This window comes from Stegastes partitus, unplaced genomic scaffold (assembly GCF_000690725.1).
Source record: "Stegastes partitus isolate 25-593 unplaced genomic scaffold, Stegastes_partitus-1.0.2 Scaffold99, whole genome shotgun sequence".
Lineage (NCBI taxonomy): Eukaryota > Metazoa > Chordata > Actinopteri > Pomacentridae > Stegastes > Stegastes partitus.
Genome location: NW_007577830.1, coordinates 366,742 through 392,171, shown reverse-complemented (window position 1 = coordinate 392,171; position 25,430 = coordinate 366,742). Strand labels below are relative to the sequence as shown.

At 40.7% G+C, this 25,430-nt stretch overlaps 1 protein-coding gene across 1 annotated transcript in view; it reads left to right on the top strand.

Annotated features, from left to right (window-relative positions):
- Window positions 1-20,371, top strand: part of ell (elongation factor RNA polymerase II) — a 35,479-nt gene extending 15,108 nt beyond the window's left edge. The window contains exons 3-12 of the mRNA XM_008277507.1: window positions 7,410-7,531; window positions 8,883-9,046; window positions 10,335-10,585; window positions 10,708-10,832; window positions 13,706-13,781; window positions 15,458-16,070; window positions 16,459-16,525; window positions 17,182-17,353; window positions 17,484-17,528; window positions 17,619-20,371. Coding sequence (XP_008275729.1) covers window positions 7,410-7,531; window positions 8,883-9,046; window positions 10,335-10,585; window positions 10,708-10,832; window positions 13,706-13,781; window positions 15,458-16,070; window positions 16,459-16,525; window positions 17,182-17,353; window positions 17,484-17,528; window positions 17,619-17,723 — 1,740 coding nt within the window. The 3' untranslated portion in view covers window positions 17,724-20,371. The remainder of the gene's footprint in view (window positions 1-7,409; window positions 7,532-8,882; window positions 9,047-10,334; window positions 10,586-10,707; window positions 10,833-13,705; window positions 13,782-15,457; window positions 16,071-16,458; window positions 16,526-17,181; window positions 17,354-17,483; window positions 17,529-17,618) is intronic.
- Window positions 20,372-25,430: the final 5,059 nt, after the last annotated feature.

Below are 25,430 nucleotides of genomic sequence, written 5' to 3'. Positions count from 1 at the left end.
TAACCTAAAAAAAAAAAGAAAAAGAAAACTGTAAATACCATCCACATCAAAAATCAGTTTTTTCACAACATTTAACAACAAAATAACATTGTTTTAAAAAATTAGAGAAGAAAGGGAGAAGAGGAAAAAAAAGGCCAAACCTGTACGTAATGTCCACATCAAAAGTCTGTGTTTTTACAAATCTTAATTAGTTCTTTTGTGTAGTGTGACTGTGAAAAAAACATGGTTTTATTGTATTTAAATCAGCTAAAAATATTCTTATTTTACAGATATTTGCATTTATTTTACCTTTTTTTTTTTTTTTTACCATTTTTGAACAATACGGTATTCTTCCATTTTTTAAATGTGTTTTTTCGTGCAGCCTTGCTGCCAGATTTTCTGTTTTTTTTGTTGTTTTGTTTTGTTTTGTTTTTTACATAATTTTTCTTTACAGCAGATTCTTAGTGTAGAAAGAGAGAAGGAACCAGAACCTATAGCAGTGGATTCTTTTTTTAAACCTGGAATGTGAGCAGCTCTGCCTCCTAAATGCAGCTTGTACCAGCTTGTTTATGATGATAACAAAACTCACACATGGGTGTCAGTACCTACTATATCAGCCATTAAGTGTCCTCGCGAAGACAATAAACACCCTCACGCTCACGAGCTTTTTTTTTTTTTTTGCACAAGCAGCTGCTTCTGGCAAGGGTTAACATACATGAGCCTGCTCAGGCTGACATGCGTAGATAGTCTGTTTGCTCCTCTGTGCTGGTTAGTTTCAGGTTGGTTTGACATTCAGCGGCCTGGTTCATTCAGTGATTTGTTTTGGCAGCACGTCCATGTCCGAAATGTTATAATGATAGGCTGTGGCACGTGTGGCACGTTGTGTCAGCATGGTCCCGGTGTCTTCAGTAGTAGAATTTCCCAGCATCTCTATACACAATCACGCTTTATATACACATACGTTTGTCTTAATCCTCCCCTCCTACACTCTCTTTTGCACTCCTTCATGCACACCTCAGGCCATTGTCTTATGTAAAGAGTTTGACACTGATCATCTAATGTGAGATAAAAAGCTCCAGCACAGTTTGGCACCATATTGAGAAATGTGGGTTAAATGCGACCGTTGCATTGTTTACCTTCGACCATTTCTTAATCAAGCGTTTCACATCCCCAGATCTCAGCAGTGACATTATTAAAATGTTAGTGCTTAAAGATAACACAATGGCCAAAACTACAAACAGAACATTGCTGTATATAAACAGTTTTTGTAAGGCTGCCTGAAGATTCAAATTGCTTCAAATGTCAAAAATGTCTCAGCAAGAACAGGGAATTGTGCTTGTTTTATTGTTTCTCCTAATGCCCAATTTAGTATTCAGCTCTGAACTACAGGGTGCAGATTTCTCCTGATGGAAAGGATAAAATTTAGAAATGCCAGCTAAAATAAATAGAACAATGGCTGGTTTACTTTGTGTCCTACAGGTACATAAGCAGCTTAAGCTTGTCAGAGTTGACACGGATAACAAGGGGAAAATGTCTAGTTCAGCATGTACCGACATCTTATTCTGCTAATTGCTGCAGATTTAATAGACACACAGCTTGTTAAAATGTATTTTAAGGCTAGAAGCGTTGCTCAGGGAATCAAGCGAATCCAGTCCAAGCTCTCGATGCGCTTGCTTTCCAGATAAATAAACAGACCTCAGATTCCAGCAGCCCAGCAGATTTGTTCAACATTAATTTTTTTTTTTGATGTGCATATTGTGTTGAAAAATGTGCCTGTGAGATATTGGATATGAGCTCTGGTGTAGCTCAGGTCTGTGATTTCTACATTTCACACTCTAAAGTCATTATTTCAGTTAGTTTTTATTGATCGTTAACTAAATGCCAAGCGTTATATTCAATCTGCATGCACAACAACCTTCTTTGGCCGTCTTTGTGCTTTTTGTGCTGCCTTCCTGCTGTCAATATTTTTGTGTAAAATTGGGACTGGTGCACTGCAGAATGCTGCAATCCTGCACAGAGCCAGACTCTTGCAAACACTTGGAATTAATGTTTTTTCATTAAGCAAAATTAATTTTTCTGTGTACCAACATGTTTGCTCTGGCAAGTCGACTTTATCTATGTCGCCAGATAATTCAGTACGACCCCAGCCTGTTGTGTTATCAGAATCTTTAACATGCGCTTAAGTGTGTTTGGAACACATGCATATGTTGAGACGCACGTGTGCCATAGATAGACGTGATGTTTATTGTCTGACGATTTCTGGCTGGCAGAAGTAATGCATGTTATTGACGCAACAGCCTCACTTGAGGGAAAATCTGTTGCTGATGAGATCAGAACGCTGATCTGAAGTGTGAAAGTGGCTAAATTACAGAGCAGATGGTCTGACTGTCGCAACGAGATCCCATATTCATTCACTCATACAGTATTCATTCATCTGGTACAGCCTTCTCTGAGCCCTGACAAAAGTTTGTACACACACACTTTTTAGAAATGACAGAATCCAAAGACTGAAAATGAAAGATGGATTGTGTTTTTCTGGAGAGGTTCAAGTACATATTTTAAAAAACAGTGATTTGGATCATGAGGTCTCTATTTAATCTCAAATTTGGATTCTTCCACATGTTTCATTGTTGGCTGTAACAACCTCAAATATTAAGTGCAGTTTGAATATTTGTGAATGTAACGAACAAACGCTGCCTTCCTTTATCAACACTGCATATGTGACGTGTGGCAATGAGTGCGTGGAGATGTTCTGTACTTATTGTTTTCTCCTCCACGTCTTTCTTATCCATCACTGAAGTGCTGTTTGTTTCTGACTTGCTCTCTGTGCTCCAGACTAACCAGTAACACCGAGCATATGTGACTAAAAACCAGCTGTAGATTGTGTTGTATGTAGCACTACTGACACCAGACTGACTAAGCCAGTACAAAACTTTTTTTGCTGTCAGATGCAACTTTTTCTGTCACATATATTTCCTCGATTCATAATCTGTGCACAGAACTAGACTGCATGAAAGAGATTTAGCAGCTCAGTGAAGTTAGCCAGTTTGTGTTTGTCGTTCTACCACAATGTTTTTGGGATTATGAGTACAGACTGCTGACTAGCTACAGAAGTCTTTGATGTCGTCTTATTGTGCCAGAGTCCCGTCTGTCTCTGTCGGATTTGATTTCTCTGTATTTGCTCCTTTCCTCTCCACTGGCCTTGGAGAGCGGACTGGATGAAGTGCGTGGGGGTCGGCCACCACTTGAACAAACCCAGTTTGAAAAGAGGCATTGTTTTCTAGATGCTACGCAGAATGAGAAGATGAGACCAGCTGCCTCAGAACAAGGACATGATGGACAACCTGTTTAAAATTCACTTCATGCTCTCATGCGTCCTGTTTTTTTCCCCATTGCTCTGTTTTGTCTGGGTTTTGTGGCAAACATCAGGCTAAAGCTCTCAAATCTTCCAAAGCTTTGATTTAGACATACCTGGAAGGGTTTTAATTTGCGAGTCGAACTGATCTTAACATAGTGGTTTTAGGTCTGTCCCAGGATGAAACAGGAGGGCGGTTGAGAAAGGAATGTTAGCTTGAAGTTACAGTATCCACAGCTACAGTAATCCTGTTCATGCTGCAGGATGGAGTCGTCTGGAAAGAGTGCTTGGTGTTGGCCAAACTCGGTCCATAGTTAATTTTGCTGTTTTAATCTTTAGTGTGTCTGAATCTATGTACGCTTCCGAATACATTGTTGGTTCTACATCTATAAATCTCAAACAACAAAACTGCTCACATGCACCTCATACATCCACACATAATCAAGCATACTTTATATGCGCATATAACTTTGTAATTAAACAATTTGTTAGCAACTCCTACTCAAAGATGCTTTGAAAGAAAGGCCAGATGCACAGTAAAGACAAACTAGAGAAAATCCCCACTCACTAACAGCAAACAAGAGAGTCAGCTTTGAACTCCGTGATGATCCATTTCTTTTGAAACTGTGCCCTTTCATGGATGAGTAAGTTAATGTATGCACATAGTGCTTTCAGTGCTCACACGTTTGTTAAACTGGAGTCCGAGCCAGTTGGTGTGGAGGAGCCTCTTCTCACTCTTTCATCCTCTACAATGTGAGTCAGTGAGTCAACTGACTCACTCCCCTGTGCCCTGCCGTTCAGCCAGTTCCTCAGCCTCTTAATTATATCTGGATTCACGCAATCAACCTGTTTCCTCCGGTCCTCTGTGTTTTCAGATAAACATGACATTAATTTAAAATTATACAAATGGTACATTTAGTTGTCTTTCAACATCATGAAATAGTACAGCTTGTCTTACGGTTGGTTTTACTGACATAAACATACACTTCATGTTCTCAGGATGTCACATCAGGTTTTCTGTTTCTACAGTGTGGTTGAGGCTGGGCATAGCTGCTACCTTTGCCTCTTCCAACACCTTCAAACAGCAAATTCTAAACTGGATGATCCTTATTATTCGTGTACTTACTCAGTTTGCTGTGGACTACATTTTGTTGTAGTGATAAAAGTGAATATGTGGGTTGTCCTAAACTGTCTTTTTGTTGCCAGCAATGGCTGATTGATGTAGCCGGGGCTTAGAGTAGCTTCATGCAGGACTTGGCAAAGGGTGCTGTTTAGGTGTAGTGCCTGTTTTGGTGAAGGGGATTTGGTTGGTGCAACATTAAAAATAAACAGCAAGAACGTTCAGTACCCAAATGAAGGAGTCTGCTTGTCTGTGTGTGCCAAATCTCTGCTTTTCTTGGCAACGATCAGCCAGTTTAACACTTTCCAGGTGTATATTTGGGGACCGAAGGTCCCAACTGTAGGATTGAGTGTGAAATTGTTTGGAAGCAGTCCCTATCTTTTGGCTGAAAATTTAATTTTTTGTCACCCTTTTACAACACTTTGTTTTCAATGACATATGGTTGCAGCTCATTCTAAACTGTATACCATCTTATCACAGCCGATTGCAAAGTTATTTTTTTTAGATGCCATGTTTGTAACTTTCTATGTTATCAGCACAGCAGTAGTTTCATTTAGCACTTCATTCTGGTTTTGGGGATAAAAACATTCTGGCTTGGCTGTGTTTCTGTAAACCAATCACAGTCGTATTGGGTGGACTTAAGCAAGTAATCCAGCTCAAAACATTGACTGGGGAATTGTTTTGGTGGAACATTTAGGAGGCGAGAACTGTGATTGAAATGACTAATTCACTTAATAAACCGAGCAGGGCTGCCTCATTGGAAGATCCAAATCCTTAGCAAAACTTAAAATTTTTGTGGCATGTTGCAAGCCCAGTTGTGGTGGTTGTTGTTTCTTGTAGTGAAGTGGATTTTGAGAATGGTAACATGTGGGAAGGGGAAGAGAAAGTTATGTGAAATGCGCAGCTGATGGCAGGCTTATACCTGCAGCCTACATCCAATGAGTTTGACGACCACAGCGATAATGTCCAAAGAGGCAATTAATGGAAGTCGAGGTTCAGTTTAAATGTTTAAGGGGTGGTTCGCTTAGCATTACCTGTTGGGGCATTTTGTGGTTATTAGCAGTGACAAACACGCAGATTAAACTGTGCAACATTAAATAACAATAAATATTAACCAATCAGTCTAGATAATATCATGTATCTAGATTGTAGTCCCAGAATACAGACCAATTGTTGCAACTAAACTTTGGCAACCCAGATCAGCTGCTGACACGCCTCATTGCTCCTGCCACAAATGGCTTCAACCACTTCCTCATGCTTCAACCAGCAGTTCCCAAAAGTCACATTTTGAACTAGTGATGTTGGCATGTCTGTTACCCTGAAGTGGGTTCAGGGCAATTTTATTTCTGTATTTGCTGACACAGCAAGCTTTCTCTTCTTCTTGCTATGATAAATGTGTACTTACCAGCATACTAGACTGTCCAATCTGCAACTAGCAGGAGGGTCATTCTGTCTTATTTGTGGTAATTATGCAGATAATGAAAAGCAAAGCTACATTACAATAGTATGTATTTTCATATCATATCAGTTACTAATTTGTCTTTATTTGTTTAGCTGCAGCAGAGGCACAAGGTGTTATGTTAAGCCGGTTGGCAGAATTGTGAGTAACTGTGAGGACAGGTCATGGAGCAAGGCAAATAAGGGTCATTGTATTTATTTAAATCTGGCCACCTGCAGCCTTCACACGTGTTGAGATCTTTGGTAAACAGAGCTGAGCTGCCTGCAGTCTGACTGCATCAGTCACAGCGCTGGGGAAGAGGCCGGTGAGTCACAGGCTGAGCCTGTGGATATAGGTTGGGTCACTAGCAATGAACTGCTCACTGTTCGGAAGGATCTGCACTAGGGCTCCAAAACCATCTAATTGGCAACTTCAGCTATCTTTTGTTATACTGGCTTGGTGTGATTCACGGTCCTTGGCTGTGACACCGCTTGATTTTGGTCAGACAGCCAGACCCTCCTGCAAGCACAACCCTCGACCTGGACTTACAGGCTAAGACTATATTTACAGGACCTGTTAAACCAATTCACAGCCTAATAAAACAATCTTGAGGTGAATCAGAAATGTGTCAGGGCAAGTTTTCAGTCAACCCATGTTTTCTCTGCTCCCTCTTTCACATTGCTCTCTAAGAAGATTGCCAACATATTTTTTTTTTGCACTGCAATTAAAATGCCAACCATTTTCACCTAATGCCTAGCTGTAATAATGACAGGATCTCTTTTAAAGCAAAACATTGAGCAGCTGAATCTTATTTGTCACTTGTCAAATTGTTTCCTCCATTTAAACAAAGTGTCCAGCAGCTTGCTTATGATTAGAGGTTTGTGGAGTTTAGAAGCTAGTTGGCAGTGGTTAACTCCACTTCCTCCATAGTGTTTTAAACGCAACACCTGTAGTGCTGAAGAAGGATAATTATGGGGATGGTATAGGATTTGAATAAGTGTCGAAGGCCACAGACTGCAGAAATACCTGTCATAGTTCTTCTGCTGCAGTAATTTAGAGGTTCCCTTAATTGCAAGTTGGGAACACAATTAAAACAGAAGGAGATATATGCTGGAAGAAGACAAGGTTGTACATTTAGATGCATTTTGTTTTTCAGCAGGAAAATGCTTGGAGCTTATTTGCAGTTCTGTCAAACTAAGGCCAAGCTTCCACGGTGTGCTTTGCTGACATTTTTTATGGTACTGAATACATTAGATGTAAAAGATGTTTTTTTTAAGTCTATAAATATCGTGTTGCTTTTTTAGAAAATATCCCTAAACTAACAATATCCAAGTCTAAAAATGAATCAAGAAATCATACACTGGTGACAGCCTTGAAAACATATTTTAATTTTAAAATTCAGTGGAGTGGCTCCGTGGCACCTTGCTGCTCAGGATTATTTTAACACCATATCCTTAAGAAGATTTCTGTTGTGCTGTTTTAATACTTTCATGTTTTTTTGTCTCTGTCTCCAACAGAAAATTTCAATACCACGGTCAGAAAATTCCAGTGAACTGCAAACGTTTACTTTCTACTTGTCAAATGTGGGCAGAGATAACCCCCAGGGCAGCTTTGACTGCATCCAGCAGTACATCACCAGGTGAGAGCAACCGCAGGATCACATTCAGTTTCACTCTTCTCTTCACACAAATTCACTAAATATAATGTCAAACTCATATGTGCACTCTGATTTACTATCTTTAGGCTCTGAGGAAGTATTCAAGAGTGTTTGGACTTGATTTACCTTAAGAGTGTTTGCAGGCAGACAATCTGTTTAACGTAGTTACGACCTGACTTGAATCACCAAGCTCCTCGGTGAGGTACTTTACAGGCACCCCGGTGAACATAATGGAGACCTTGGCTCCAAGTAACAGTCACATAATGGAAAGATGCTACTCAGAGGTTTATGGGCTGTACAAATGGTTAATGGTGTTGTTTTGTCTTGTTTATTTTCAGGAAAACAAGCATGAAAAGGTGATACAGGCCAAGTGTCAGGCAGTGTTCAGTCAATACCCCGTCAGAATTGCCTTTCTAGTGTTTCAGTTAATAAACAAAATAAGTTGTGTTTTGTTTTTTTTTTTATTAAAAGTGATGTTGTAGTTAAAGTAGAAATGGCCTTAGCTATGCTGTATTTTCAGAGGAAACTTTAACTTTAGTATTTTGTAGCGCTTGCTGCTGTTGCTAGTGTTTCTGTAACAGCAGCTCGAATGACACAAGACCTGTTTACAATTTAGATCGAAGCCCAACGACCTCATTCTGTGTGTTTTCTATCGTCTTAACACATTTAAAACTGCTGACTGAATCAAATGATCGCAAGCAGATGTCTATGTCGAAGAGGAAGGAAGTAGCAAAACAGAACGAGGAACAACAAGAATCTTGCACTTCTCCGACTGTCGAGTTTCTGACCCCATTATTCTGAAAGTATTTTTAACAAGTGGGTCAGGTGGAGTTAATTCGAATATCTGACTCGATCCTAATCAACCTCGAGTTGCAGTCTAAAACCCAAACGGCAGCCTCAACCGACGGTGCCAGCACCATCTCATTTTCTGCCAAATCCTCATCAAAGTGGAGGGGAATCAAAGAGAACCGGAAAGTCAGGAAAGAATAGGATTTGATGCGGCAGCGAGTCATACTGTGGGAACCCACAGTTGGGTGGAAATTGAAAAAATAATAGTTGTGCCCTCAGGGGATTTAGTAGATCTCATCTGGGCAGGAATGCACAGTAAAGGGAAGGGGTACTGCAAATAGTTAATCTGTAATATGTAAAGTTTAAGTTAAACAATTAGAATATCTGTGATGGGTTTATGTTCAGTACTGGACAGCAGTTTTCTCTTAACTATAACATGATACTTTTCTGAAATGTGAAAGTCCCTCTTAGTCTTTTCATATTCACACTTTTCTTCACTCTATCCCTGTCTTCCTCTCTCACCGTCTCCTCTTTGTTTTGGCAGTGAAGGGAGCATTCAGCTGGATTGTCTGGGTGGGATCCAGGACAAGATTACAGTATGTGCCACAGACGACTCCTACCAGAAGGCCAGGGAAAGCATGGCCCAGGTCGAGGAGGAGACTCGCAGTAGGAGTGCCATCGTCATCAAGCCTGGGGGAAGATATGTAGGTGAGGAGACATGATGCTGTGACACATGAACTACCACCAGTCAGCCGGTCATTTTCTGAGTCACGCACCTGCCGAGATCAGGCCTTAACAACTCAGCTTTTGGTCGGTGGGAAGAGATATTTTCCTCTCAGAAACCATAAAGGTGCTGAGAGTTAACGGGCAGGAGAAAAACTGGAAGAATTTCTGTACCCTGCAAACACCCAAAGGGCCCGTGTGTTTGTGTTGCGCTGCTCTGCTGGTGAATGGGTTCACACTGGACCAGACAGGTTGTTTGAGTCTGGGGACGAGTGGCGGAAAGCCAGCAAGCTGCCCGTATGCCTCATCCGTAACAGCGACTTTATTGAATTTGATGGTTTTTGGTTCCTCAGTGGTCAAAAAAATATAAAACAGCACATACTCACTTATCCTTCCTGTAATTTAAATGCACAGAGGCATAAATGTCCCCAGGCATAACACATCAACCTCCTGACTTTCTGTTTTCGTATCAGACCTGCACTATAAAACACATAGGGCTACAGTTGCAGCAGAAAGCCTCAGCTGCCCTGCCTGGGTGAAGAGAAAGAAATCCAGTGTACGCCTAGTCTCTGTTGATCAGTGAGTCAAAAATGTTTAGTCCAAGTGTGCTGTGGAACCAAACAAGTGTTTCATTCTCAGTAAATGACCTGAAAAAAGGTGGTGAGGGAGGCTGTGACAATTACTGGTGTTTGCAGTGGAGGGTAAGTTTGAGTGCATATGGCAACACCAAGGATCATTCATGATACATTATTTATGAGTCATCTGCAAGTTCTCCCAGCCATTAATAGTTACTGAGTGAAGATATGTTTACAGAAATATTTTGTGGCAAAATTACAGTTTTTTGTTCTTAGGAAAATAAGCAAACACGGACTGCCAACCAGAATGTCACGAGATGAGTCATTTTCTAGAGTGCTTTTGTTTCTGTGGTAGATTATAGTATAGTTTACTAAATTCCTTCAATAAATAAAACTCCCATAAATAAAAACAATCTCATTAGACTCTGTACATGAACTGTAAAGCGCTATTATTATCTTTACTACATTCTGTATAGCTACCCAAGCCCCACCTTGTACCCCCTGAGTAGAGTTTGTAGTACAGATTTGAAATTTGAATTTCCAAGAAGTGCATACTAACAAATACAACAGTTGGTCAAATTTAGATGAAAATTGACCAAAGAGAAAGCAGAACCCTGTGTATTTTTAAATCCACCTGCCTTTTCCTGAGCAAACTCTATCATGTCAATCTCTTCCTTCACTTCTCTAACTCCTCTCAGGTAAGAAGGTTCAGATCCGGAAACCGGCACCTGGCCTCTCCGACATTGCCCCCCTACGGAGGACATCTCGGCCCGTCATCATCTCTAGCAGTACACTAAAGAAAAGCACGACGCAGCACCGGCCGCTCCGAGAGCGCCTCATACACCTGCTGGCCCTCAAGCCTTACAAAAAGCCTGAGCTGATCCTGAGGTTGCAGAAGGATGGCCTCTCGCCATTAGACAAAGACTCCCTGGACAGCCACCTGCAACAGGTCACACACAACACTTATATTGGCTTGGTGTTTTCACCGTCACTGAGACCACACAGTGAAGTTATCCCTTCTGATTTTCTAGAAACCAACAGACTCACCCGTGGCTCTTATTATTTTCATAGGTGGCAAACCTGAATGGGAGAGAAAACACCTTCACATTGAAGGACTTTTTGTATAAGGAAATTCAGAAGGACTGGCCAGGCTACACAGAAGGAGACCAGCAGCTTCTTAAGAGAATTCTGTTCAGGTATGTCAGAAACACAGGATATAATAAATGTATATTTATTTATTTATGTTTGTGTTTGTTGTGACCGCCATACTTGTCTTCATTTTACCATTTTTGTGATAATTTTTTTAAGGTGACATAGCATAGTGACAATCTGAAGGCCGTCTGCTTAACAGCAACAACAGCTGATACTGTAGTACTGCAATGGGCAATATCTAAATCAACAGAGTGTTTATTTGTTGTATCAGATGTACATTTATTAGCTGGGTGGACTTTTCTCGTGTTACAAGTCGAGGTTTTGTGGAGTGCAGATCTCTGATACTGCAAAAGGAAAAGCACTTTGTTTTATTGTTTGTGTGGTAGGAAGTATAGAGCTATGCAATGAACGAATCTGTAAAGGCATGATGCTTGTGTATGCAGAATGTTTCCTTTAAAACATGCTATTACAAAGCCAATTAAAATTACAGTGTTTGAGCTGTAGTTAGTATGTGTATACATAAGGCTATCTTGCACTGAATCCTGTGCCCCTAAATTACCTTCTTGCACTCAGGAATTATGTCATACATTAGGGGGGATGTACAGGACTTGTATAAAACTAACCTTTTCTGTTTATTGGACTGGCAGGTGTCTCTATGTGTTTCCAGGAAGACGTTTTTCCTGTGTATTCCGCTGACTTTCGTCTAAGTGTTGTATTTGTTGACAGCATGAGCTGCTGGCCTTCTTCCCAGTGGAAAAATTTGGTTTCTCCGGATCTGGGACACTAAGGAAAAGCAAGCTCCCAACTAGCTATATATAGACCAGGCAGCAATGTTCAGTGCTCAGTTTGTGTTTACGTAGTGGACTCAAGAATAACCCCCATTTTCCACGATAAGCGTACCTGTGGCACAACTCTGAAGGCCGTCAGAATGTTAGCACGGAACGACCAGAACAATAGAAATGTGCATATGGTGTAATGCAATGTATTGCAGTAGCCCTGCAGCATTTATTGCCTAATGCACCTAGAATGTCCAGCTTTTGTTGAGACTGCTGCCTTTAATGTATTAGGGTGTAGTCTGTGTTGTATTAGGCCTTTGAAAGGTGCTGCTAGTATTTTGTCCATCTCATTTACATATATGATGAACAACAATATTAGAATGTAGTCAAAGTTTTAAAAAAGTTTTCCCAGGACTTATTGCAGGACTGTCCGGTTGCTACGTGTGTTTGTGTTTGTGTCTGTGTACGTGCTCGTGTTTTGTTTGCAAAGGCATGCATATCCGCACATACTCACCCTCTATTTGTGTCTCTCTTTTTACTGTACTTTGAGCTCTGTTTGTGAGTTTATCAGCTGACTAACAACCACAGCCTCCCACCTAATACCACCTCCCCCTCTCATAGCTCCTCCAGAGTTTTGAGCTAATGCAGTCGGTCACGCAGGAGTAGCACAGCAACATGACCAGAACGCACATGATGCAACGGTGTTCCAGCACATGCTGATCTGTGTGTGAGGTGGCACCGGTCCAAGGTTCAGCCATATTGTTGGCCTGCTGTCTCACTCGTAACTCCGGCCTGTCTATCTGACTGTCCACACCACAGGCACACACACACAAACGCACACCCTGATTTAGCAAGGGTGGAGCTTTAACAAGACTTGGTGTACCCAACTGCCCCCTACTGATAAATGTCATCAGATGTGGCAGCAAGATCTGTGCATGTGCAGAATGCTCTTTGCATTTTAGACTCAGAAGTCATGTTTGTTATTGTAGCCTCTGTATTTTTGTTGGTGAAAGCTGCAATAATTATTTCTTGACCACTTGTGTTTGTTGTGGTTCAGTAAATAAAATGCATCAATAGTTTGACTGTCATGCAGAGAACTAGCGTTATCTTTGCTGATTTAAGAGCAGTTTGTCTTTGTTAGACAGCTGTATGGTGGAATTGCTCTTTTGTTTTGGCTGCTACTGTGTGACAGATTAATCTGGTACATAATGAGGCTCTGTTCACACCTGGTGCTGCTGCTGCTCGATGTGATCACAAGTGAGCGTTTCTAAATGCAGGTGTGAATGCTGCAGCAACTAACGCTACTTGTGGAGGTGGTCAGGGATAGAGTGGTATGAAAACAACTGCAGCGTGTCCCATATTGCTTTGAATGAGCATGTAGTCAGTGTTGTCTTAATCATGTTGGTAGACCGGCCAAACGGCATCCATACCCAAAGTGAGCTACAGTGCCATATTCTTCCTCCCTCGCCTTCTCTCTGTCACTCAGGAGTGTCATACCACTTCCTCACTTGTCTTGAAGTCGCTGCCAAAATCACTGAGCCATTTAATAAACATCCAGCAGTGTCTGTGAGATTACAAAACATTAGAATTAAACATTAAAAAAACACTGAGGACTCTTTAAGCTGGTAGAAAAACTGTAAAGATTCAATTATTGTAACTTTGCCTCTTCTATTTATGACAATGCTGCGCTGTCAAGTACCTCCTCCTTCACTCAGTTGTCATAGCTACCCACTCAGCTTCACAAAGTGACTGTAACTTGTCTTTGAAGTCCTCAGACATACAATTTGCTTGTCACTGAAGAAATGGCAGCGAGATGGTTTGTAGCACAGTGCCCTTTTATGGAATAGGACATTTCCAAGCTTTAAGGGTATAAGTCACTACAAATAAATTTTCTAACTGCTTCCATGATGGCTTCAGCCTAAGAGGTGTTGTCACCAAATGTCTGGTCAAACACTTTAGTGTGTCTAATCTAGTTGAAGCCTTCATTGCTGCATTAGTGCCAGTGCAAATGCTGTGTCAGGGTGGTTAGATAAGGCAGTTTCCTGCAGCGCTGGTATGCAAAGTTTACATTCCCCAGAAATGATATCAAGCTTTCTTGTGTATGTGTTTGTCTGTGCATGTCCTTTTTTTTTTTTTTTTAGGAAACAGGCCCAGAGCAGCGCTGCTCCTCCACCAGAGAGCCCACCCAAAGAGCTGGCCAGCAGCTCTCCATCTCAGGTGAGCCTCCTCCTCCTCCCTCTTCTACCTGATTCTCACCTTCACGCTCCTCCCTGTACCTCAGCTACCATTCACCGTTTCACTTTCAATTCACTACACAATAACTAATCTTGTATTTTGGTCATACGGCTATGACTAATGGCTGTTTCCCTGAGCATGGGTCAAAACCGTGAAAGCTTATTCAAATTAATGATCATTTAAAAATAGAAGAACCCTGTGAGAGAGTTCCAGACATTTGTCATTATATTCATTGTAGGCTGTAATTACACAGATTTTATTTCCCTCTCAAACAAGGATGTTAGTTTAATAGAGGGTAAATACACTAATATAATATTTCATAGTCCTTAACCAGAGCTTGTTTGCTCTTGTCAAACTGAGCCTGTAGAAAAGTAGAGGGGAATTGGAATAATCTAATTTTCACCAAAGATGTTTATTGAATTATTTTTTTCTCATTTCCATTTAACAAACACTACAGCCTGCTAACTATGTTGTATTTGCAGTCTGGGGGTTTCGGGGTTTTCCCAGGGAGAGTTTCTCTAATGTTTCTAGCTCTCCTCAAAATGATTTCCTCTCATTCTTTTCTTCAATGAATTTCAGGAGGGCCTTTGCAGTGTATGTTTCCTTAAGTGGTTTCAGCTATTACTAGTGGTTGCTACCTTTAACCAAATACACAGTAGCTCCATGATTACTTCATGTTATTTTTGAATAAAAACATCCAAGGTGATCCACTTTATTTGAGTGGAAATCTTTTCCTCTTGCTTATTGCTTGATTCCTTTTTTTCGTCTCCAGTCCAGACTCCTGAAACTTACCATTATTTACACTTCCATTAGGTGGAGGGAGGAGAAGCTGCTCTGGTATATTAATAGCTCCTTCCTCCCAGGTTGTTCTCACCTCAGACACCTACTGCATGCCCCGTCCTTTCCGCTCCCTCCCTCGGTAAACACAGCACATATACATAAGACAACAGTACCCCATACTCAGTTTTTAGCTTTATTGGTACAAAGGGAGCATCACAGCAGGTAAAGCTGTGCATAAGCCTCAGATTTTTGAAGGATGAATCAAGCAGTGAGGCAATATAAACAAGCCAAGGCCTTTTCCTGTTAGTATAATCAATCTTCCTTCATTGTTTCGCGGGTAAAGAAAAATATGTTTACATCACAGCTGTCATCTGTAGGTGGACTTTTGATTTCAGAACAGCAGTAGTGTTAAAGATAACAACGAAACGAATATAAATGTTAGAATTGCTTAGTGTGGAACTGGTTTGAAGAGCCTTGCAGGTCAAAGCGAAGCTCCTCACTGGTTCTCGCTATTGTTTCACGCCCTGAAGTCTTCCTGTCAGAGGAGCCAACACAAAGTGATTGCGTCTGCCTCTCCCACAGTCTTTAGTGAGGGCTGGGTCAAACAGGGCCCGTCTGTAATGTAATCTCTGGTATTATGAAAAAGTGGTTCAGTCATCATAATCTCTGTGCTACTGAGAAGGCAGATCCTGTAAGACTCTTTCTTTATGCTGCTTTGTCCATCTATCTGCTCATACTTGATTTTCTCTCCCCTGAACACTCCCATGTCCTCCACACCTTAGACCATTTTAATACAGTTGTCCGTGTTCATCACTCAAATGAATTCATACTGAATGTTATTTGTAGGCCTGCTACTAAAACTACTCTTCTTCTGCCAGAAACGGCCTGCCGCTGACTTCATCGACCCTCTCGTCAACAAAAAGCCCAGGATATCGCACCTCGCCAGCAAGGCTGCAACAGCCCCAGTTAATGGCAAGCTCAGCTCCTCCAACGGCAGAGGAGAGGCAGGTGGAGCGCAGTCAGGAGTTGCGGTTTCTGTGTCAGATGGCGGCATGACGTCCAGCTCCCAGCAGCTGCCTTTGCTCGACATCCCTCGCCCTTTCGAAGCATTGTCAGACGTCAGCAATGACTCCAGCCACAACGGGCGCGACTGCGACTCTCAGGAAACGCCGGTGTCCGAGAGGCTCAGTCAGCCGCCTTCGCTGTTTTCTGTGTCGACGGTGGTCAGCACGTCCAGCGCACCCAGCCTCAGCACGTCGTCCCCTGGACACACAGTCCTGGAGGGCCCGCGAGATAAGAGTCCCTCCTCATCCCTAAACAACAAGTCCAAGAAGAAGTCGAAAAAGCATAAAGACAAGGAAAAGAGCAAAGACAGGGAGAGGGTGAGAGAAGAGAAGGAGAAGGAGAGGAAGAGTCGTGAGCCTGTATATGGAGTCTGTGATCTGAGCCCAGGAAACCTCAAAAGCAACAGTATTCCACACAAAAGCACAGGTGAGAGTGACACACAGTTTCATAGCATTAGATAAGAGATTTCTGAATAAAAGTAGTACTTGATATGTGGATGGACACCGGTTAGTCATCACTATGAGTAGGTGATGCATCACGTGACCAGTGTGTTTTTCACTGATTAAACTGAGACCCCTACTGTTCAGCTGTGGGCCTTCAGCAAAGTACACACCTGTGAATCAACAGGCAGATGGCATCTTTAGAGGGTTTTTGTACATTTAAGAGTGATTACATTAACAACTTACAAGGAGAAATTATAGTGATTGATCTTTTTGTGGTGTTGCTTTTCCATTTGAGTCATAGCTGGTTTTTATACAGAGACCATAACATATTCAGATTAATTGCGTTTTCCAACTGTGTGACCTTGTTTCAGATCTGAATGGCATGTGCAACAGTCCCAGTATTTCTTCTACATCACCTGAGGTGGCAGACTATTTATCGTGAGTACTTCTTCTCTCAATAGATTTTACAACCCTAAAGAGAATTCTCCTTAAGTTCAATGGAGACTTTCTGATATCTGATGAGCACCTCCACGGGGGCCACAGAGGGCCAGACATGGCATAAACACGGGAGAATAACAAGTGAAGGAGACAGGTGCATGCCGTTGCTCTGAAAACGTGTTATTACTTATTGTCATTCTGCCAGCACGGTCCACAGATGCAGCTGTGGCTGACACACAGCTCCTTCATTGCTGCAATTTGCGTCAAAAATTATACTCCTCCTCACAGTTGTATCTCAGCCAAAACTGAACACACAGACGTGATACTCATATTTTAAGATTTAGTGGAAGTTACACTTTCTGAGGCGTTATTATGATCATTATGAGATGTAGGGCTCAAGTTATAGTCCTTGTTCCACACGTCGGGGTTGGATGATGTTATTTTGTCTGAGATGGAGCCCACAGCGTCACACTTGACAAACTGCTGTAAGAAATGAATTTTTAGAAGTCTGTCTCATTGGTACTATTGATTAAATCTCCCTCTAATGAGTTCATCAACCTGACTTGACGTAAACGGCTGAAAAATCTTTTATGTGTGCTCGGTGGCTTTCTCTTCATATCTACCCATGAGTAACTCCCCTTGTGCTCCCCTCTTAGGAAGTACACAGTGATCGGCACTCAAGAGCAGCGTCAAAGGTATAAAAACGATTTCAACGCCGAGTACAGTGAGTACCGGGGTCTGCATGCTCGAATAGAGGGCATCACCCGGCAGTTCACTGTGCTTGACAATGAGCTCAAACAGCTCCAACAAGGCACAGACAAGTACAAGGTAGATATCCTCAAGGACACACACAAAACCTTTTTTTTTTGTGGTAGAAAGCACCTTGAAGCACTAAAAAAAACAGCAGTTTACGGAGCATGTTTGATTCATAACCGTCGACATTTCTATGTGTTCTCAGACAATCCACAATCAGATACTTCAAGAGTATCATAAAATAAAAAAGGTGAGTTTTGCCACTTTAACTGATTTGTAATGACAAAGTATCCGTGTAGACGATCTGATTATGACTCTGCTTTTTTTACATCCCTTGCAGACTAATCCATACTATAGCCAAGAGAAGAACCGCTGTGAATATCTACACAACAAACTGGCACATATAAAGAAACTTATTGCGGAGTACGATCAACAGCAACTTTAAAAGTAGTTATTAGACATTGTTTCCCTGTTATCTCTGGAAACCAAGCAGATAAAGGAAAACTCTGGATTCCGCTTGCGCTAAAAAAAAAAAATAGAATAAATAATGCCATGAAGGGAGTATTCCCCTCATTGGGGCCAAAGGCTCTAGTGAGGACTAAGCAGGACACAAGATCTGTTTCTTTCTCTTTCCTTTTTTTTTTTGTTTTGTTTTGTTTTGGAAGATGGGGCTGTGCCTGGTGTGGCCAGGTCTGTCGGTGTCATGACAGCGCATCCTGAAATATTGGTTCTGTGTGGCTTTGTTTTTCTCAACAGCCCACCCTGCTTATAGTGCACAGAGGTCCGACAGAGTCAAACATGGAAACTCTCCCACATTCTTGGGAGATTTCCAATTAATCTTTCCTGCTTTTGAAACTCAAAGGAAGGGGACACTGAGATGAAAAGTGCAGATTGTACGCCAAATGCAACTAATTTGTTTTGAGTTAAGTAAAAAATTAAGTGAATGATACATCAGTTTCCCCCCCACATACTGAATTGTATGGTTGTGATGATGAACTTATTTCTTTGTTTTTATTTATTTTTGACACTTAACTCGGGAGGGGGGGGGGGTTAGTCTGTTGTACACTCCTTAGTATCAGTACTTAAAAGCTGTGTCTCTTACGTTCTGTCCTCACATCTTGAATGTCTGCCAGTATTTTATTCAGAAGCTGCCTTGTCCATCTAATTGTCAATCTGTTGGCGATATTTTTTTTTCTCTCTTTTAAAGAGATGCAGATCTTACTGTTGATTAAATCAAAACAAATGCACACGGTCAGACGCAGGTTTGTGCGCCTGGCTTTTCTTTTCTAAATTCACGTGCAGATGTCTTAACAGAGGGGACGCGAGTTTCCGGTTTTCTCTGAATGAAGCCTCCTCACGGCCGTGACGAGCTACAGGGCTTGTTAATCGGTTACAGCAGCGGTCCTTAGTTATGGTTCATCATAATGTATCGGTGAAAAACAAGATTTAGCTCTTAATTGGTTCCCTTTCTGGTTGAAGGCTTTTGTAGCAACAGGATGATTCAGAGTTATCTGAAGAGTTCATTGGCAGTGAGACTCTTCATCACTGTTAAAAAAAAACGATCCTCTAATTGTAAGATGAAGCAAACAGGATGCAGATCTGCAGGCTTTTTCTTCTCATCTTCAATATGTTCAAAAATGTAGGTCGATCCACAGATCTGATATCTTCTCACTTATATCTTTATCACCTTTAATGTTTACAGTGTCTATACAAAGATCACATTATTTAGTTTTTGTCTGCTAATCGACCCGCATGCTAGTCTGTCTGAGACGACTGTTAAGATGAAGCCATCTTCGTTCATCTTCTGAGCGGAGCCTGACGGACCTCCCGCTCAGAGAAGGACCAGTTTTTGCCTTTTCAAATGTGATGTCACGTGTTCACGGCGAACGACCGACCTGACAAAACTGTTTCCCGGATCGACTCTCCTCTCAGAGAGGCGCCAGGTCTCGATGTATCCGAAGACGAATGAGAAATGCTGCATCAGAACTGAACCTGATGAGCGACGTCAAGTCAGTGAATGCATTTCTTATATTGGTCTTTTTATGTGAATATGAAAAATCAGCACTTTTTCTCCTGATCTCGCTGTTACCTGGGGGTTTTGTCCAAATGACACTTTTCTCTTTGTCCATCAGAGTGCATGCTTTATGAATGTGTTACAATGAACAGTCTTTGTATCTTTACTTGAAGAAAAAAAAAAAAAAAAAACTGCCCAAGGATATCAAAATCCACGCAAACGCCTAGTCCAACTGAATTTGTATGTAATCAATTAGACATGGCTCTGACCAGCATGTATACCAAAGTGCTTAAGTGGGATGACACAGAATGCTCTACCAAATGTTGGAACATGTCACAGTATTCTCTTCCTCCTGTTCTCATTCATTTTGTCTGCATAATTTGCCATCCAGTGCAAACGTTTCCCAGTGTTTCCTTGCGAGACGTCAGAGGAGGCTCCTTTGCTTCAGGCGGGATTTGCATGGACTCAAATGTAACGTTAGGTTTCGAGTTTTATCACTCTCCTTATATCAAAACACTACAGAAGGTCAACTCTCAGAAACGCATCCTATTCATGCCGAACTCTTCTGGGTGTAGACTGAGGCTGGATCTGGGACGTCTGGACGAAGGATGTGAAACTTGTTGAATGTTTTGTCACCAGACGTTCGCCCAGTGCTACAACTTTTAACCCACACTTTTCACAGTTCTTACTGTATCTTGTTTTCTATAAACATTTAGACATGATTACTGTATTACATCTCTATTACGATCAAAAATCCATTGTGAATTAGCTCATCGGTAAGTGATGTTTTTGATCCGATGGAGAGCAAACTGTTAGACGGTAACGACACGCCAGCACAGGAGTACCATTGTATGAGTTGATTGTGCCAAAATGACCTGTTGTATAGGTTTTTTTTGTTTTTTTTTTCCTTTTGAGTATATACATGCTGCTGTATAAGCAAAGAGGGCTTTGGAGAATAGTCATGAAATGTTGACGCTAAAACCCAAAGCACGCTTTTTGAAAACCATAAGGGACTGGGACTGAAATTGATCTTTGTTTCAATAAAATTCTTTAAAATCCTTATTTGTGAAATTCTGAAACAGTTGTTGCTGTCCGTTATTATAATGAAGCTGATTTTTTTTTTCTTTCCTAATGAACTTTCCTGATTGAATGTGATAAAAAAAAAAATCTTTCATTGTTGTGGAGAACAACAAATGTGTTGAAAAGACATATTGTCAGAAAGCATCATTTTCTTTAATTTTTCTTTTTTTTAAAATACAAAGACTAACCCCAAACTCTTGTGTTGGAGAGGTCATAGCTACACGGAAAGCCTCCTAACATGATCACAAAAGAGAAACTGATTGGAGCTTCCTTATTTTTTCACATTTCTGTTGTCGGAAGTAGTTTGTTTACACCGGCCTGTAGTGCAGCATCAGTCCTGTGGGTGGCAGCACTCTCACACTGTTTGTTTCCAAACCCTGCAAACAGAGCTGGCACACCTTGTTTTTGCTCATAAAGGCAACAAATTGAACAGAAATATTTAGATCCCTGTGGTCTCCCAGATTGCACTGTTTGTCCTAATTGGTAAACTGTGGTGTGTGCGACACCCTCGGGGTCCGTCTGATTGCAGGGGAGTGGCGGGAAAACCGAGTTAAACCGCTCAACTGTTTTGTGTAGTCTATACCTGCATGCGGTGGTTGTCTGGCACGTGTTGTTTACCGCCAAGTCTGCTCCTTTGCGCCGAAATCCAAAAAAGGCCTTGGCATGGCAGCAGAAGATGCTCCAGCGAGGCGGCGGAGAGGACAAGGCTCGCTGTAATCTGACACACTGTGAAAGATCCCAGAAATCTACATAGCGACTGTGTGTTCCAGTTGGCTGAGCTGAGCTGTGCCTGAGCTTCGCTATGCTGGCGCTCATCCCAAAGTTGGCCTCAGCGCTGCTCAGGGAGCTGGAGGGGGGCCCGGTCAGCGAGTTCAGTGTGGCGGGCTGCCATCGCTCCCCTCTCCTCAACATACAGCAGCGTATACACTGACATGTTTACACACACACAGCGGAGAGGCCGAGAGCTCGCCTCCCCCCTCCGTGTTTCCAGGGTTTTTACTAGTCAGACAGGATCCAATTTGTCTGGATTTCTGTGCTGAGAAACGGAGCAGAGAGAGAGAGAGAGAAGGGGGGGATCTGCTTGCATTTAGATTCTGTGCTAAGAGAGCAGGTCAGTGCTTTAATGTGAAAATGTAGGCCACGGTTGAACTAAAGGTCAGTTAATTAGTTGAGGTAATTGGTGTGTGTGTGTATTCAATTTGAGGGCATTTCATAACGGATTTGAGTAAAATGGTTTGTCCACGCTGCTTAAATCCTCACATCCCTGCACCCAAATACAGAAAAGGCGACGAGAAGCTTCACATGTAGGTTGAAACACAAACTGACACCTGAATGGTTTGCAAGTTATGACAAGCTTTACATTGTCAAATTTAAAGAACGTGAGGGTTGTAGAAAACACAATATGAGCCAACACAGCCTAACAAATAAATTTCGCTACTTGTGTGAAAGTTCCGATGACGGTGCACCTTTAAGGCCTTAACTGTAGATGGTGCATTGCAGCAATAAGACTCACAATCGCCAGGTCAAGCCACTGATCGCCTTGTTACTATGCTGCCTTTAGCATTTCTGAGATTTATGCATTTTAAATTCATTTGCAGCCAAGGTCTTTGGCTGCAGGTGTTATATAAGCATCGCTAAAAGGCGAACACACATTGGTCTATTTAGTCCTTATTGTTTGGTGCAGGGAAGGAAGAAATGTGATTAATCTCATTTTTTCCTCATTTTATAATTATTGTATTGTAAGAAACAGATTGAAAACAGTGGGATTGTTGAATTTCAGCAGTCCTCCCACAAACTTAACTGGCTTTGAGTTCATCATCTTGAATATTTCTTATTCATTCTGCAGCATCTGTGATACTTGGAGCTGACTGTCTTCTGTTCTGGCTCTCTGTGTGGGAGAGAGGATGATTTGTAAATGAAAACTCACGTCACCATCTCCTCTAACAGGTGGAGGATTCTTTCCCCTCCCTGCTGATCTTGTTGCGGATTCTCACTTGATTTGAACTCATCCATCAGCTAAAACACACAATTCAAACAGACATATTTCATTTCATACAAGATGTTTTGACTTCCTTGAGTGCATGAGATCCATCATCTTTGGTAAAAGAACGCTGGGAAATACTTTCAAAGTCGAGTGACCGTTTAGTCCGGTTTAGCAATTGTGAAATCAGCCTTTCGTGGCTGAAAACCAGCATTTTGAGTATAACCTCAGCTCACATTCAGGCTGCACATGACTAAAGCCTCTTCTAAACAATACCGGTTCTGTTGCAGCTTGTCAGGATGAATCAGCCAACTCCTCTGTGAATGAGCTGAGGTAATGCCTCCACTTGTTCTGTCTTTCAAATCCTCATGTTTAAGTTCTTGTTTCGCCAAAACAAAGCAACTAAACCTTAAAAAAAAAAAAAAAATCCAATATTCTTCCGCAGCCTCTCTCAGTTCATTGTCTTTTGGTGCCTTTAATTGTTTTTGCAGGAAGAGTCTCGCTGCATAGGAAAACAAAAGTAGGTAGACAGACAAACAAATTATCAAAATGACATGGTAACCCAACCACATCATAACCCTTCCCTTCCCTCAACCGCACAATCCATTATAAATCATCACTCATTGTGGACACTTCACAGTCACGCAGTGAACTATGTAAGTAATGACTTTAACAAACTGTAATTAGTTTGTGCTGCACCATATATTTTGAATGTGATCGTACTCAAGCTATGTATGCGTTCCTATTCTAAGAGTACATTTAGGTATATTTAAATGTGAATGTATTGTGTATGTTGTGAGTAATTTATGTTACAGGGCCATAAATTGCAAAGTTATGCGGACTGCAAAGAAAACAATGCTTTTGTTCATATATTTACTTGTAGATTAAAGAAAAAAGACACTTCAGACTGGTGCATTTGAGCTGACGATTCTAATATTGGTCATTTTCAGAAGTAATTTGTTGAACTTTGCAGTGGAATAGCAAAATCTAAATCCAGCTGTTGACTCTAAATTTGTTTTCAACTCTGTTTTGCCTAAAAATGTCCTATGAATGTTTTCTGACGCACAAGGCTTTGCCAAATCTGAAAACCCTCATTACCAACTGTTCTCCTTATCAAGCAGGTATGTTAAAAATATATGACAAACAAGATATCTGTATTATAATGTTCTGTCATGATAGAACAGTTTCTTGATACACCTACTAGTTTTTAAATATGTATGGAAGTGCTCGGCCCACACTGTGCACCATTTATAGTTTTCAAATTTGCATTAAGTCTTTTCTCTTTGAAACTTTGTGAGCGCTGAAGGAATAGAACCAAACTGCGAGACTTTTGAACAGCGGCGTTCCTTTGTAAATGCTCTATTGACAGTTCCTCATTTCGGACTTTAATCAAGGCCACTGATCTGGACTTGAACGACCTGTTTTGCGTAGCTGCACATCTCTTCCGCTTTGTGTGTCTTTGTGTGCATATCAAAGGTCAGCAAATGTGTGCTTTACTAAACTAGGCATCAGAACTTCGCTCTGTGACAGCTAATGATTAAAGAAATGTCAAGAAAATGAACTTGTTTGACAAAGCTCTTATGTGGAATCAGAGCACGGGGGATAAACTCTCACTTTCAAAGCCCCAACGTTTGTCACTGTCACCCTTTCAACATTATATTCTACATGACATTACAGCATCGCTCTCACAGCTGGCATAGAAAAAAGGAAGTTGTGCTCTTTGGGATGAAAACAGACTCAAAGAACAGTTCTAAACATTTCTAGTAATATTCAGAAACCTGGACTGTTTCGAATTAAAATGGATGAACCTCAAGGATGTGTGTGAGGCTCCCTGTCAGACTATTTAGTCTCTCTTCTATAACATTGCTGCTGGTTAGAGCTATAAATGTGTGTCTTTATTGTTAAAATCTGATATCAGTCGTGTCAGAAACAATGCAGTAAAAATGGTGGATTACTGTAAACTTCAAAAACAAACAAACAAACAAACAAACAAAAAACAGCAAATACCTGGAGAAAAACAAAGATATTTCTTGCTGACTCAAATGCAGTAAAAATAGTGTAATTTTATTTTTGAAAGTTCTAAATTAACAAACTACCACACACACACACACACATATATATAAAATACAGTTTTTACATGTTTTTTTAATTATGTTTTTTTTTTTTTTTACAATTAACACGTAGATATTTTACACTTAACCAGTTTTTCCCCTGTAATTTATCAAAACTGTGAACATCAGTTCATGTATTTACATTCAATATCAATGTAATATGTACACATAAAGTATGCTTAAGTTCACACATTTAGAGGGTAGTTAAATCCTAACAGACTGCAGCTTTGTTAGGAAAAACCAGGGCCCTACATTGATAAATTCCAACATGAAGAAAACATGGAAGCAAGCTTTGCAAATATCATGACTTTAAATATGTATATATAAGGAATCAAGATAATATGCAATATTTCAATTTCATCCGCAATAATGAATGAAAAATACTTTATTCATCCCAGAAGGGAAATTCAATAATCTTGTGTAATAATATAATTTTATGTGCAATATTTATCTGCACATATTATTCTATTTACTCTGTTATGTATAACATTTCATTAACGTGCAATATGCAATTCCAATGTGCAATATTTCATTTTTCAGGTGCAGTCATTCAATTTAATGTGCAACATTTCAGCTTCATGTGCAATATTTCACTATCATGTGTAATATTTTTATATAAACATACATTTTGCACCATCTGTGTAATATTACTTCACAATCTCAGAATTAATGCAAGTAATATTTATTATTTTCCTGTTTTATTCCCTTTCTTTAAGTTTCTTCCTTTTTTTTTTTTTTTTAGTAATTGTATCTCATTGCTTGTCTATTAATTACTGCATTTATTTTCATGTTAAATGATTTTATTTTCTAAGCAATATCTGGCACAAGAATTTCCTTTATTGCCTTTGATAACGTTTAATCTTTGCTATTTCTGGAGATATTGAACTCTTAAATTGGCTTTCCGGGTTATTTGGTGGGTGAAAATAAAATTACAATAATTAAATAAATGAAAGGTCTGAAGACAAA